Source organism: Danio aesculapii, chromosome 19 (genome assembly GCF_903798145.1).
Source record: "Danio aesculapii chromosome 19, fDanAes4.1, whole genome shotgun sequence".
NCBI classification, from domain to species: Eukaryota; Metazoa; Chordata; class Actinopteri; order Cypriniformes; family Danionidae; genus Danio; species Danio aesculapii.
This window is the reverse complement of record NC_079453.1, coordinates 11,221,328-11,236,541: the sequence shown is the minus strand read 5'-3', so window position 1 is coordinate 11,236,541 and position 15,214 is coordinate 11,221,328. Positions and strand designations below refer to the sequence as shown.

Below are 15,214 nucleotides of genomic sequence, written 5' to 3'. Positions count from 1 at the left end.
TGATTTATTTCCATTAACAGCAAATAAATTAAATTAAATACTCACTTGAACTTTTCCCAGAACGCAAGGACCCCTGACCGTCCACATTAAAGCCAGTGAAATCTCCCTCCTGAGAAAGAAAGATTGATTAAAATATAACACCAGAGATCTACAAGTGCCCTTGAATGTATAATATCTAAAAATGAGAAGACAGGAGATTTTGACGTCTGCTGTTTCTCTGCACTGGCTAAAATTACAGCAGCTCTAAAAGTGTTTTTAGCCCATTTTACAACTAACTGATGACGAATAAATATCAAAATGAAATGGCAGCACTACAAAACCCCTGTCCTCATTAATAGCTCTGGCATAAACAAAACAACAAATATTCAATAAAAGCAACCATTTCCATGCATTAAACTGGCTTCAAATACAACAGTTCTGTATGTTACATCCATGCTCCATCCATCTACTTGACTGAGTAGTAAGACATTATGTACTAAACGAATATAATAGACTTAAAATAAGATAACAACACATTGCTGTTAAGTTTTCTTTTTCTAACTTGCCAACACAGATGTAAGCATCTAATATTTAAATGTAAGTGAAATAATATATTATCACTCAGTACCTGCCAGATTGATAACGAAAAACTTAATATAGTGCCCTATATTTTAATATTAACTGTCAAAAAAAGTTGAAATAAAAAATGCAGCCCACCCCAAGTACCGCTTACCGGACCATGAAACTTCTCTGCATTATTTAAAGTACCCTATTATACTTTCCAAATATTACCTTTTCTGCAGATAAATAAACGTGAAAAGTGACATGCTTTTTCCTCTCCATATGCACCAGACACCCTCTAAGCAACCCTTCTGGAAAAAAGAGTGCAATTTGCAGAGTGCTCTGAAGGTGAGTGGGCTTGACAAACCACCTATAGGACATACTTTCTCCTTACCATATGCACCAGACCCTTTCTTATCAACACTATGTTCCAAGAAAAACATTGTGCAATTCTTACTGAGCTTCATGTAGGAACTGCACATTAAATATAAAATAAATTTTTACATTTTCGAACATAATAAAGCAATAAACATGCTGGAAAAAATAAATAAATAAAATAAAAAATATAGCAAAATAGAGTGCACTGCCAAATTATGGAAAATAAGGTTGGGTCGATAGACATCACGATGCCAAGCCGGCATCGCGATCCTATGCCCCTGCCCACATCGCAAACATGCGGGCGAAATATACACACTTAGGTCCTGTTTACACCAACACATTTTAGTTTTAAAATGGCATTTTAGAACGAAAACGATCCACGTCCACACTGGCGTTTCATCTACCATTTCTGAAAAGCCCTCCTTTCACACTATACTGCTTAAAACACATCACATGACAGTCATGCGCTTGTCTGAGCTCCAGGCAGTCAGCGGGCCAGAGAGCAGTGCACGTCAGAAAGTTTATCAAGGATGTACCGCGGGATCACGTCTCACTATATTTGTTAAATGTGATATTTAATTAATCCTGTCTCTATTTAATGACTTTTCTGTTTTTTGAATCTATCAGGTAGCATGTCACAGTGAAAACCTCAGATACTGTTGGTTGGTTGCGCACCTTTTTACCAACCAAGTTATACTTGTTATACGACGCCATTATAACGACATAGATCACAGTGCCTATTGATGCCAGAGTCCCGTGGAAAAAGTAATTGACAGGTGGCAATTTGTGTGTAACTTATCTTTATTTATTTATGATTTGGTTATGGGTAGCTAAAACAAAGACCATGCGGGTCAGGTAGTTGAAACAGTAAGCTACAAATAATTAATTTGTTATAAATTAATTAATTATTTATAAATAATTCACCCCTACCTACAACGACGATGCCATTGTCCATCGCGATGTTTCACATTAGACATCATACGATGCCAAATTGTTCCACATCGCCCAACCCTTTGAATAAACACTTTAAAATAGCTTTAAAATAAATTGTACAAACATACACAAGGTTGTAAAAATGCCTCCATATTCTATCACCAGCCATCATTTAATTAATTATTAAAATATTACAACAATTTTTGTTTCATTCACCATTTATTAAGGTTACACAATATAATGGAAATTGCGATAATAAGCTCCAATTAATTACATTTATTCTATGTGCCAAGCTGTTTATCCAAATTTGACCAATCTAATGGGACCATACTATTTTTATGCCCGCTTCCCCAATAGGGGTTATTATGCCAATGGGTGGATCGAGCTCATAGGAGAGCCTAGTGTCTCTGAGCAAAGAAATGAAAAAAAAAAGCAGGCGTAGAGACAAGCCAAGAGGGGAAAAGTCATGTGATTTTGTTATAATATGGCTCGTTTCAACTACCAAGGGTACCCTTTTGGTGGGCGTGATGTACGACACAAAGTTTCAGTCGACATCATTTTCGCTCAAGAAAATGTCTACAGTAAAGCTGTACGGTTCGCTTGCATATCATATGAGAAGCACTTCTCACAAAACAGAGGCTTCATACACATAAATACTTCTGTATAAATGTTTATTACTAACTTTTCTATGTACATGAGTTGATTATAACTGCAGATCAATGACAGTGCAAAATAGCCTACTGTAACGTCTGTAATTATATTAAATAAATAAATAAATGCAACATATATAAACACATACAGCCCCTTACAATCTCTGATATGTTTCCAACAACAGAAGAACTACACACGACAGACATTTAGTTCTTATTTAGGTTCAAAAACAACACAAAATATAGCCTACAGTCAGTGTAAACCTCTCATCTGTGTCTGTAATCTCTGTAAGCAAGAAAGCTCGCGCTTCAGACTGGGTCGTAAAAACTAAGGGGCACAGGGTAAAATCAGCTCTTCTTCTTGGCTTTGTGGCTGTTCCTCAAGACGACGACGAGGTATATTTGAGCTCGGGTCGACCATGGCTCGTTATTATATGTATATGTAATTCTGCTGTAATCTTTCGGCTGTGTATTTTAAACATGGCTGGTTTTTTGTTTTCATTCTGGCTTGTTGCGTTAGCGAATGACGTATCTCTGTAAGCCAATAGCGTTCAGCTGCTTGTCTAGCTCTGCCTTTTGGTACCCTTTCTCGTATTTGGTACCCTTTTGAATGGTGCCTAAAAAGTGGTACGGTTCAGTACACCTTTTGACAGTGGAAACGGCCATAAAAGCGTACCAAACCGAACCGTACAACTCAGTGGAATTGGGTCAATAGATCATGTGATGATAAAAATGTGTGTGAATGGATAAACCAGCAGGTTGAGCACACTGTAAAACAATGTTGTTTTGGCCATTCTAAAAAGTCTTAACCATTTCAGTATTAGTGTTATTGCTCCACGTCTCACACCTTCAAACATCACCATGCCTTCATTGCATGTCTGCATTTGTCTTCTGAGGCGCAAGTCATTTAATAAATAAAGAAAAGATTCTCACAGCTTCTCCTACCGCAGCAACTTTGTTTTTACTTTTGATATTTGGTGCCAGTTAATCAGGAAGTGACGATGTAGTTCCCTTTGGCTAGTTGGATGGAAGCGCTGCTTTATTTGCATGTCTTTTATGCAATATTCCAGTTTTGCGCTTAAATTTAATTAGCATTTTTGGACGGAAACATAGCTAGTAGTAGTGCATCACTTTATCATCAAATGGAAGTTTCATCTTTTTGTGTCAATGTTTATTGAAAGCACCTCTGTGCTTAAAGGTATAAGTGTTGTCACAATACTGAAATTTGATATCAATCGGTATCGAAATTTTTAAATCATCCATTTACCGCAAACATTTAAAGTAAACAATGGTGAGTTCGGTGAACTGATGTCCTTCACGGCCAATCACAGTCTTTTATGTTGAGCACGTGAACACAATGGCAAATCAGCGCTGTTTAAGAGCTTGCTCCATAGCACTTAAACATTCACGGGAAATGGACGTTTTTTAAATTTCAGTACCGACTGGTATCGAATTCCAGTATTGTGACAAACCTAAAAGCTATATTACTAAATGGATAACATTAACACCTTGGACACAATCACAACAGCAGCAGCAGAAACAACAGAACATCATATGGCCAGAAGTTACAATGTGTACATTTACACCATTTAAGTATTTGTACAAACATCTGAGTTCCAAACTAAGCAACTTTTAAAGTCAGACTGAAATTATTAGGGATGCACCGATATAGATTTTTTGGCCAATATCAATAACCTATATTCCGATCAAACTGAATGCAATCTTACATCAACACATGGCAAGCAACGCGTTGATAATAACAAATAATCACATTAGATTACAAACAACCCAACAACTTGTTTAGCACGTGTGCATTGCTGCTGTTATGTTTAAACATGTAATATTTTTTTCCTGAGGTGATTTAAACCAAAATACACAGTTACACTTAAACACATCTACAATGACAAAGAACATGGTTACATACGGAGTTATTTACGCATAGCAAAACCACATAAAGAGAGATGACTTTGAAGAAATAAACAATGTGAGGAGAGATCCATAGTGCACTGGACAAGTCTGAACAAGTTCCGCCCAGGCATGCCCGAGGCAGATATTGACCTAATTTAGACATCTGATCGATAATGATAATCTTACAAATAGCATTTATCAGCCGATAACGATATGGCCGCAGATATATCGTGCATCCCTAGAAATTATCTTAAGTGCTATGAATAAACCCCAGAACCTTATTTCCAATGGACATTTAAACAATCCAGAGTTAACAATGACACAAAAGGCTGATTTATACTTCTGAGAGCCCGATGGAGCGAGTGTTTACAAGTGTGGAGTCCCGTGAAGGAGCTCCAGATTGAGACTATTATTTTGTGTTTACCTTATGATTAAAGTTGTTGCATGTCTGCCGGTTCCCGCCTCAAAACGAGCGAGTTTGAGCCACCTTCCGAAAAAACAAAACACCAGCGAAGAAACTCAACACAAAGGAACAAAACAACCTCACTGCCTGCTAGCGTTTCGGCAGTGTTATTGCAGAGCAACAGAAACAGCGTACAGAAGTATAAATGCACGGCAAAGTGCAAGGCATGCGCCGTGGGTTACGCCGATCACTCGACGCAGAAGTATTAAACCAGGCTTACAGAGAAATTAGTGGTGTAAAACTGCACACTAATACACAAGATAATTCAATATCCAATCAATGCAATTTAACCAGCTCAGAAAGTTTGTTTCATACATATTTTCATGCACTATGAACTCCTTACTCAAAAAAGGAAAAACTGCTTCCTCTTGAAATTCACGTTTTGTCTTTCCATTTTTTTAAAGGCAGCAACTCCTTTCAACGCCAACAAAAAATAAGTGTAGTTTCCTTTTACAATGGATTTTTACAAAGACACTCAAGTGCTAATAAGCATAAATTTCACGTAAGAGCTAACACTTTCATATTATCAGCAAATTTAGCAATGCTAAAAGAGTATATTTCCAAAAAAAAAATTTGGATGCATTACATAGATTAAAAACAGAATCTCTCTCAAGCAGGTCTACGCAGTTACACAGCAATGCATTTCCTTACACTAACCATTCAAAGGTACTTACTCATCATGGCTAAAGAGGATTCAGGCTACAGAAATCAAGTAAGAGTTTCTCACATCCTCATAAAATGCAATGTCCACTCATTCAAGGATGATGCTGGATTGCAGACAGCTCAGAATTTCAAAGCCCAGAATCAGATTGCATCAGTCTAGGTGTGATGTCAAAGCTTAAAGTGAGCTCTGTGCTGGTTCAGCTATAAAGCTTTTACTGTATTTCTTTTACTGTATTAGCCAGGGGGATCTCTGAAAATATCCCCAGTAATGATGAAAAGCAAAGTAATGAGGGTGTTCAGAACCAAATATTGATAAGTGACTGTCACTACTGCAAAGTACCAATGTGATTAAAATATGTAATAATAGTATTGTATCGTTTATTTAATGCCACGTAAGCTTCATCTTCAGGGGGAAAAAACTATTCAGAAAAATCTGAACATAATAAAATACAATAAAAACGTTCAAATAAACAAACACAAGTTATTTACATGAGACTTTTTACATTTTTATTTAATAAAAATAATAAATGTTTCCTGGCAAAATCTTACTGAATATTTAAGCAAGTTCACTTCATCTATCTTTCATCCATCTGTCCATTTAAATCTATCTATCTATCTATCTATCTATCTATCTATCTATCTATCTATCTATCTATCTATCTATCTATCTATCTATCTATCTATCTTCACTTCTTTATCCTGCAGAAGCAGACCTTACTATTTCAGAATATTCAGTATACACTAAAAAATTATTTTGTTACTTATTCAGACTACAACTTTAAAATGAGCTGACAACACAATTCCTGAGATTTTTTTTTGGGACAACATAATTGTGTTCAATCCACTTAGACGTGTTAACACAACATGAATAAATTTAGTGAAACCCTGCATTTGTTTTACAGCGTATGCTATAGTTTAAAAAGTAAAGATATTAAAAAGGTCAGACTTTATTTGATGGATTATTTATGTTTATTTCACATGTATTGTTTGTATGAAGGCTAAAAATAAATAAGGTAAACATTTATTTAATTTTACAGCTTTTTTTCTAAAGTATTATACAGTTTTATGGAAGGAGGGTTCATAGACTTGGCAAACTCCTTTCTCAAACTTTAGTGCACAATGGGCATTCTAGGCAGTTACTTTGAAGCTTTTTGAATACTATTTCTATATCGAAATTATACAGCATTGAAAAGTTATGAAATATATCATGATTTATGAATTTTGGCCTTAACGTCTGATCCTATAATATTGTAAATGCAATGAATCAACAAAAATTAGAATTAATAAAAAGTCAACAAAGATCAACTGGTGTATAAAAATACACAAATACAACTTCATAAAAAATCCTATTTGATTAAGTTAATTGAAAGGATTTCTGTAACTATTGTCAAAAAAAATTACTTTGTATTATATATTTTTATAGAAGCACCAGCTACAGTAATACGCTTAAAAAAATGTTTTACCACCATGTAAATAGCAAAATAAAACTAAATTATATATATATTTTCCCCTTACGCGTGTTTTTTTTCCCAGGCCAATTCTTTACTATGACTTGTAAGCCATAAAGCCTGATGTAAGAACATTACACATTAGATGTTTTAGTCTTAATGTTATCCCAATGACAGCCTTTTGTATGGCAGTCAAACATTATCGTTTTACTCTAATTTATTCTATACAAGCTATATCATATTTTAATGTATTTATAAATGTTGTATTTAAGGTGATGTTATGGTACTCTATTTGTGCAGTAATTATTATGTATTTATAACCTGTTAACCACTTATAACCCTGCATAGTCATTCAAATGTAATGTTCAACTCAGGCCAGACTTCACAGACAGGTTTTAGACTAAGCCAGAATAAGGTAACAGTTCAATAAGGATATTTTAGTAATAGTTATAAATGCACTTTAACAAAAAAATCCTTACTGGTGTCCCTACAGGGCACTGATACATTTCAAGATCAATCAGCACATGCTTCTTTCAGTTAAAACAGGTCAGAATTACATTTGAGTCTGGAATTAAGTCTTCATCTGTGAAACTGAGATATTGTTGTAAATGTTGAATGCTTTGGAGAGCAGACTTAAAAAGATTCACTAAAAATGAAAATTTACTCACCATTTAAGCCCCCTCAAGTGGTTGCAGAACTTTATCAATGCTTACCAGTTTCCAACATTTTTCAGATTTGTGACAAGTGAAGATTGAATAAATGATGACAAACTTCATAATATGAAAAATACATTAGTCAAATTAATTTAGATGCCACATTTATGTTCCGAAATCTACTCTTAAACTAAGCAAACTGAAGTCATAAATTTAAATCCAAATTCAGAGTTGAGAAGTCAAAATAAATGAGCTTTCAGAAAGCTTATAATTGAACGCACTACCAAATTATTCCACTAGACGAAATTAGTTTCCAGTGGCAACACCTATACTAATGCCCAAACCCAATTCTATTTTTGTACCCACTCCCCTTGGCCCTGGAAACAGTGTGAAGGAGAAGGGCTTCAAATTTTACCCCTAACAAGTGAGACAGCACTACAACACCTGCACGCGTCATCAAATGTCATCGCAAGCTCTGACTTCATATAAGATGGACAATAGCGACTGCTGTAGTTATTCCAGTTGTGTTATTTTTTATATTATTTTCAGGAATTACTGAAGAAAACGATATGTTCTCATAACGATATAATGTGGCAATAAGCTCGTAACTGTACTGTGCATTTACACCGCTGTGTCTCATTTCAGAGGCTGCATCTTCCGAAGGATGCAGACTCCAAAGGTGGGTACTTCGAAGTCCACACAGGCCGAACCGAGCGTTTTGAAATGAGACAATCTAGCCTACAGAGGACATATCTAGTCACCTAGCAGCCATAACAGCTGCTGTTAAGAAGCGGTAATAACATTTGTAATGACTTTTTTCCTCAGAGTGGTTAAAACTTATTTTAAGCGATCTGAAGGTTTACAGAAGCTGGAGATATAATTCCTTAGATCCATACATGTACACAAACATGTAAACTGTCTATAAAATCACTTTTTAGTAAGACATGGCATGCTCTTTTTGTTTTTTATCCAAGTAGATCCAGAGTTTTCTTTTAAAAACGCCCTGCCGTTATCAGCGCGCAACGAATCTTGGGACATTTGAGGCCGCAAAGGATCCACGGGTTATGTCCTTCATTACCTGGGAAACGAAGGATGTATTTGGAGGCTACATTTGAAGGAGCCTTCAATTATTTATTTTTTTAAAATGAGACAGCTTTTGTTGCGCCGCAATGACGCAGCGCCCTTCCAATGCATCCTTCGGAGGATGCAGCCTCTGAAATGAGACACAGCTACTGTAAAAAGCTTATGCCCAGCCACTAGACTTTTCTGACAGGGTATTCGACCGTCATCAAGTGATAGATGTGAAAGTATGTTAAGGGACCACTGTACAGGAGTTATTATTATTATGGATTATACATAGCGAAATTCATGACGGTGAAACAAACACCTTTATGAATGTATTAAGACATATGCTTGTTTGTTGTAAAAATTCGTAATAATGACAAAAGAACACTAATTTGTGCATCTGCTTACTTCAGTGTGCAGCCATGCTGCTGTTGTAACTGGTGTTTTCTGGGAAACTTTCATACCCCTCTATTTCGAGTATGGTCCTGAAAAATCTCAGTTTCAAGGGCTTTCTAGCCCTTCCCCTTAGCCCTACGCCTTCATGCTAAAGAGAACTGGGACACCCATACCCCTTCATGTGAATGCACAAAATGAGGAGTAGGGGTAAGGAGAAGGACTAAGGGGAAGAACTGGGATTGGGCCCAAGTTTGTTGTTTTTCTGATAATCATGATCATTATAATAAATTATAATAATCATTCTGACACACAAAAATTAAAAAGCAGCTTCTACAAAAATTAAGTTTTGCTGAATGAAAAACTTGAAGTGCACTTCTAAGGAAATCAAGTTAAAGTTTATAAACAATACTGAGGTAAAGTTGGTTTTATATTCACACATTTGGACTTTCTCCTAAACTTAAATTTCAGAAAAGTATTTCTTAAAAATTCTAAACAATGAAATAATATTAGCAGCCAATGGCTACCAAAGTACAACATTGATCACAGTCAAATAAAGTGATAGCGCTGTTTTCAGGTCATACTTTTTGTGATTTCAGACCAAATATTCAAATTACCATGGTAAACCATATTTTGACAACCATAAGTTGTCACTAAACGAATGTGCAAATATAAATCCGACTTTACCTCAGTATAAACAATCCTGCCTGACACTGTACAAGCAGAGTAGAATTATTAAAGCCCTCATCCGAAATCAATTCCCTGCTGAAACACAACTTAATCCAGCCTAAGATGGTTGGCTGGTTTTAGAGGAGTTTTGGCCATTTCCAGCCAGGTCTTAGCTGATTAGGCTGGAAAATTACCAGCTAAAACTAGCTTGACCAACCTGGTTTAAGGTGGACATAGCTGGTTTTGGCCGGCCCCCCAAGCTGGTTTTAGCTGGTCATCTCCCAGCCTGACCAGCTAAGACCAGGCTTGGAATAGCTGGAAACCAGCCAGGAAATGGCCAAAACCAGGCTGGTCGACCAGCTAAAATCAGCCAACCATCTTAGGCTGGTTTAAGCTGTTTTTAGCAGGGTTCTGGAAAGAAAGAAAACATTCATGTAAAATACATACCGGGTGCAGACCACGCCTCCTAAGCATTTAAGCTAATTATACAGCCAAAATAAAGACAAACAGACCCATCAGCTATAAGGTCAACGAGTCTGAAAGCTGATAACTTTACTCTAACTCCCTAATAACTAACCAGCGCGCACCACAGTGTCACTGACCCACAAATACACACAGTATCCCCGGCAGCACCGCCAACCACAGCTAAATGCCCGCCTGGAGAGCCCCTTAAGCCCGGAAAATGATCAAGATATGACGGGGACCCTTTAAAATTGAGGTAAATATTTTCTCGCATCCGTTCACTTTTGAACAGTGGCAAATTGTGACACGTTACTTTGAATATAGAGTCTGAAACCGCATACAAGCACTCCAAAACAACATTATCACTATTTAATTGACTGTAAACAATGTTGTAAGTTACTTTGATAATCATTGGCTGCTAATATGATTTCTCCGTTCATAATTTGCACATAATACTTTTCTGAAACGATATTATAAAACCAACTTTACCTCAAACTATTTATTTTTATAAAGTTGTTTATATTTTCTTACATTAGTTCATTCTTGAATAGTGACAACCTGTGACACGCTACTTTGTATATTGGATCTGAAACCGCATGTTAGCACTTCAAAACATTAGCACTATTCAATTGACCGTGAACAATGTTGCACTTTGATAGTCGTTGGCTGCTAATATGATTTCCCCATTTAGAATATGCAAAGAATACTTTTCTGAAACTATACAAACGAGAAAGTCCGAATATAAATCCAACTTTACCTCAATCTCTTTATTGAGGTAAAGTTTTTTATATATTTTCCCATCTGTTCACTTTTGAACAGTGGCTACTTTGAATATCGAGTCTGAAATCGCATGTTAGCACTTCAAAACATTAGCACTATTTAATAGACTGTGAACAATGTTGCACTTTGATAGTGATTGGCTGCTAATATGACTCCAAAATGTAGAATATGCAAAAAATACGTTTCTGAAATTACATTATTGAGGAGAATGTCCGAATAGAAATCTAACTTTACCAAAACACTTTTCAGAGGCACCATCATTTCTGTAATCTGTAAAGCTCGCGGCCGTGCGATCAGGTGGCTGCATCTCTGCAGGAACTGACACCAGCAACTCGCCGACATGCTAAAAGCTGCACTTTAAATGCCCATTCGTGGTGTATTTTAGGAAGTAGGCGCTCACCTCCTCGTCGCTGGTGCAGAATCCCGCCTCGCGCTGCCGCCTGTGTTTCTCCGCGAACCCCAGCAGCCGCGACAGAAACGGATCTTCTCTCAGCGTCGCTCCAACGTCGACGGGCCGCGGCCCTTTTCTGTCTTCAGCCCTCACCCGACCGACATGAGAGCGTTTCTCCGTCCTCTGCAGGCTCCGGGCCGTCCATGGCCGACCTGGGAAACGGCAGCGAACGGTGGCGGTGGTGTTCACGGTCGCTCCAACAGCCGAGGCTGCTAATCCGCCTCCTGCTGCCGCCATTATTACATACCACAACAACAACTACGGCGCTGAGCTCTCGAGAGGAACAAGATGGAAAGGCGCGAGATAGCGGAGGAAATGAACGGCATTATGGGAGATGGAGTTTTTTCTTTTTCAAGCGTCATTCTGTAAATATTTCTAAAGGCAAGACACTAACAGTTATCACCATACTTCCCAAATTGATTGAGTACATTAATGCTGGTAAAAATTGCAGTAGTTTAAATTAATTTTAATTATTGTTTACATATGCAAATTAAGTAATTAAGTAATTTACATATTTCTAACACAAAATAAAATGTGTGAACTTTGGATGAAGGCAATTTCAAAATGTTGATGTCTTTTTTGACAGTATCTTATTTATTTCTCCATAATACAGAAAATACACCAAAAAAACTGATCACAACTAATCACAATTTTCTGTATTTGAGTTCAGGTTTTACAACGTATAAATATAGATATGAATAAAACTATGAATGTAAGTGTTGCTGAAGTGGAGGTCTATGCAAGAGAAATGTTTTTTTGTGAATATGGCTTTTATCTTTTATAAATAATTATTTTAATTCATATTGTAATTTATATCTTAAACCTGTAAATCTCAAAGTTGACAGGTGTGTGTAAATTCCTTTTTGTTTGCTTTTTGCCAAACATGTTTCCAAACATGTTGCCAAACATGATGTCATTCTGTAAATATATTTAAAGGCCAGACACTAACAATTATTACTTCACCTTTTGATTACAATTTTTCTAAAGTGTTATTTATATAAATGAAGATGCATTTATTTGCATATATTTTACCACAAAATAAAAAGATAAAAAAAACATTGAATGAAGTCAGTTGAAGTCAGAGATGCATATCATGGAAATGCGTATCAATCCATAATTCATAAATACTGCAAAAAAGTAAAATAAAAATACATTTTCACAATTTTCTGTAGTATCTCTCTCTCTCTCTCTCTCTCTCTCTCTCTCTCTCTCTCTCTCTCTCTCTCTCTCTCTCTCTCTCTATATATATATATATATATATATATATATATATATATATATATATATATATATATATATATATATATATATATATATATATATATATATATATATATTCACCGGCCACTTTATTAGGTGCACCTGTCCAACTGCTGGTTAACGCAAGTTTCTAATCAGCCAATCACATGGCAGCAAGTCATTGCTTAAAGGCATCATGTAGACATAGTCAAGAAAATCCGTTGCAGTTTAAACCAAGCATCAGAATGTGATAGAAAGGGGATTTAGGTGACTTTGAATGTGGCATGGTTGTTGATGCCAGACGGGCTGGTGTGAGTATTTCAGAAACTGCTGATCTACTGGGATTTTCACACATAACCATCTCTAGGGTTTACAGAGAATAGTCCAAAAAGAGAACATATCCAGTGAGTGGCAGTTCTATGGACACAAATGACTTGTTGATGCCAGAGGTCAGAGGAAAATGACCAGACTGGTTCCAGCTGAGCAACAGTAGCTAGAAAGACAACAGTAACTCAAATAATTACTCGTTACGACTGAGGTCCAGAGGAGCATCTTTGAACACACAACATGTCCAACCTTGAGGCAGATGGGCTACAGCAGAAGAAGACCACACCACGTGCCATTCCTGTCAGCTGAGAACAGGAAACTGAGGCTACAACTCACTCAGGTTCACCAAAATTGTACAATAGAAGATTGGAAAACGTTGCCTGGTCTGATGAGTCTCGATTTCTACTGCGACGTTCAGATGGCAGGATGAGTATTTGGTGTCAACAACATGAAAGCATGGATCCATCCTGTCTTCTATTAACGGTTCAGGCGTGGTGATGGTGGTGTAATGGTGTGGAGGATACTTTCTTGGCACACTTTGGGCCCATTAGTACCAATTGAACATTGTGTCAACACCACAGCCTACCTGAGTATTGTTGCTGACCATGTCCATCCCTTTATGGCCACAGTGTAGCCATCTTCTTATGGCTACTTCCAGCAGGAATAACGTGCCATATCATGAAGAGCAAATTATCCTAGACTGGTTTCATGAACATGACAATGAGTTCTCTGTACGCAAATGGCCTCCACAGTCACGATATCTCAATCCAATAGAGCGACTTGGTTGATTTGGTGAAACGGCAGATTCACATCATGGATGTGCAGCTGACAAATCTGCAGCAACTGCTTGATGCTATCATGACAAAATGGAGCAAATTCTCAGAGGAATTTTCTAATACCTTGTTGAATCTATACCACAAATCTTGAAGGCAGTTTAAGGCAAAAATGGGTCCAACGAGGTACTAGTAACGTGTACCTAATAAAGTGGCCGGTAAGTGTATTATCTACCAGAAAACATCCAGAACATATCTATGTTTGTGTAAGAGATGCTGAAGTGGACATTTAATTCAAATCTAAAGACAAAAAATGAATAGATAATAAATGGATAGTAAATAAAAGGATAATGTTATATTTTGATGTTTTCGTCTCGCCTGCAATATCAAAAGCTCTCGTTAGAGGTCGCAACAGTCTTATTTTTCGCTTAGAGGCCATTTCTGGCAACCGATTTAATAAAAGCAAATAGTATCTTAAAAGAAAAATAAAACGACATTTTCAAAAGTATTTAAGGTATAAATAAATAAATACATACACATTACGTCTGTTTGGGTTTGTATTTACCCAGAAACCATTGCAACTATTCCATCACCGCCTCGTTAGCGCAGTAGGTAGCGCGTCAGTCTCATAATCTGAAGGTCGTGAGTTCGATCCTCACACGGGGCAGGAGAATGTTTTAATTCTGAGTTTCACAGATTAATGTTGCAAGTAAAATAAAATAGTAATTGCAGGTGTGGTTTATGGATGTATCGATCTAGTGGTATGCACAGCCATAAACATATAACAGACATCTAGGTACACAGTCTGTAAAATAGAAATTTTCTAATGTGTATGTTAAAATAAATGCGTTGGTCGACGTTAATTGGTCCATTCACGTTGAAGCATGTGTCGTTTGCAATCACGTGGTTGGGAATGGGAGAGTGCATACATTGAAGTAGATTGATAAATATGGTCTTATTTTACAGAAAATCCTCTCAATTTTACAATGCATTCAGGATATTGCTGATTTTTGTCGATTGCATTTTAAGGTTTTATTTGTGTTAGGATCTGCTTGGTCCATCTTATTTCTAAAGGTGTCAGTTTATTCCACTGGGTGGCAGTAATCCTGTTTTGAACAAAAGAAAAGGTTTCTGTATTACAAAAATGACATAGTCATATTATTATTGTTGCCATTATTGTTATTAGATAGATATTTAAATGTAAATGTAACATTACTAAAAAAAAACATCAGTTTTACCAATTATCATAAAGCATGTTTTATTTCAGCATAAATACCAGAAAATCACAAAAAAAATGAGTAATCTGCTTTTGCAAATGAACTCCATATATTTTCATCATTTTTCATAACCTTCTATGGCTGCAAAATATAAATTTTCAGAAAATAAACAAAATATGAAAGATGCAGTCTCAGCTTGCAT

At 36.4% G+C, this 15,214-nt stretch overlaps 1 protein-coding gene and 1 non-coding gene across 4 annotated transcripts in view; one reads left to right on the top strand and one right to left on the bottom strand.

The window, feature by feature from the left end:
- The window catches only part of kmt2ba (lysine (K)-specific methyltransferase 2Ba), a 48,679-nt gene extending 36,925 nt beyond the window's left edge, over positions 1–11,754 (bottom strand). For all 3 annotated transcript variants that reach the window (XM_056480557.1, XM_056480559.1, XM_056480558.1), the window contains exons 1-2: positions 11,406–11,754; positions 46–109 (exon numbers count right to left, since the gene is read on the bottom strand). In XM_056480557.1, the coding sequence (XP_056336532.1) occupies positions 46–109; positions 11,406–11,693 (352 nt within the window). In that variant the 5' untranslated portion in view covers positions 11,694–11,754. The remainder of the gene's footprint in view (positions 1–45; positions 110–11,405) is intronic.
- Positions 11,755–14,389: 2,635 nt separating this feature from the next.
- On the top strand, positions 14,390–14,462 carry trnam-cau (transfer RNA methionine (anticodon CAU)). The gene has a single exon. It is a non-coding gene; the product is annotated as a tRNA-Met (tRNA).
- The last annotated feature ends 752 nt before the right edge of the window (positions 14,463–15,214 follow it).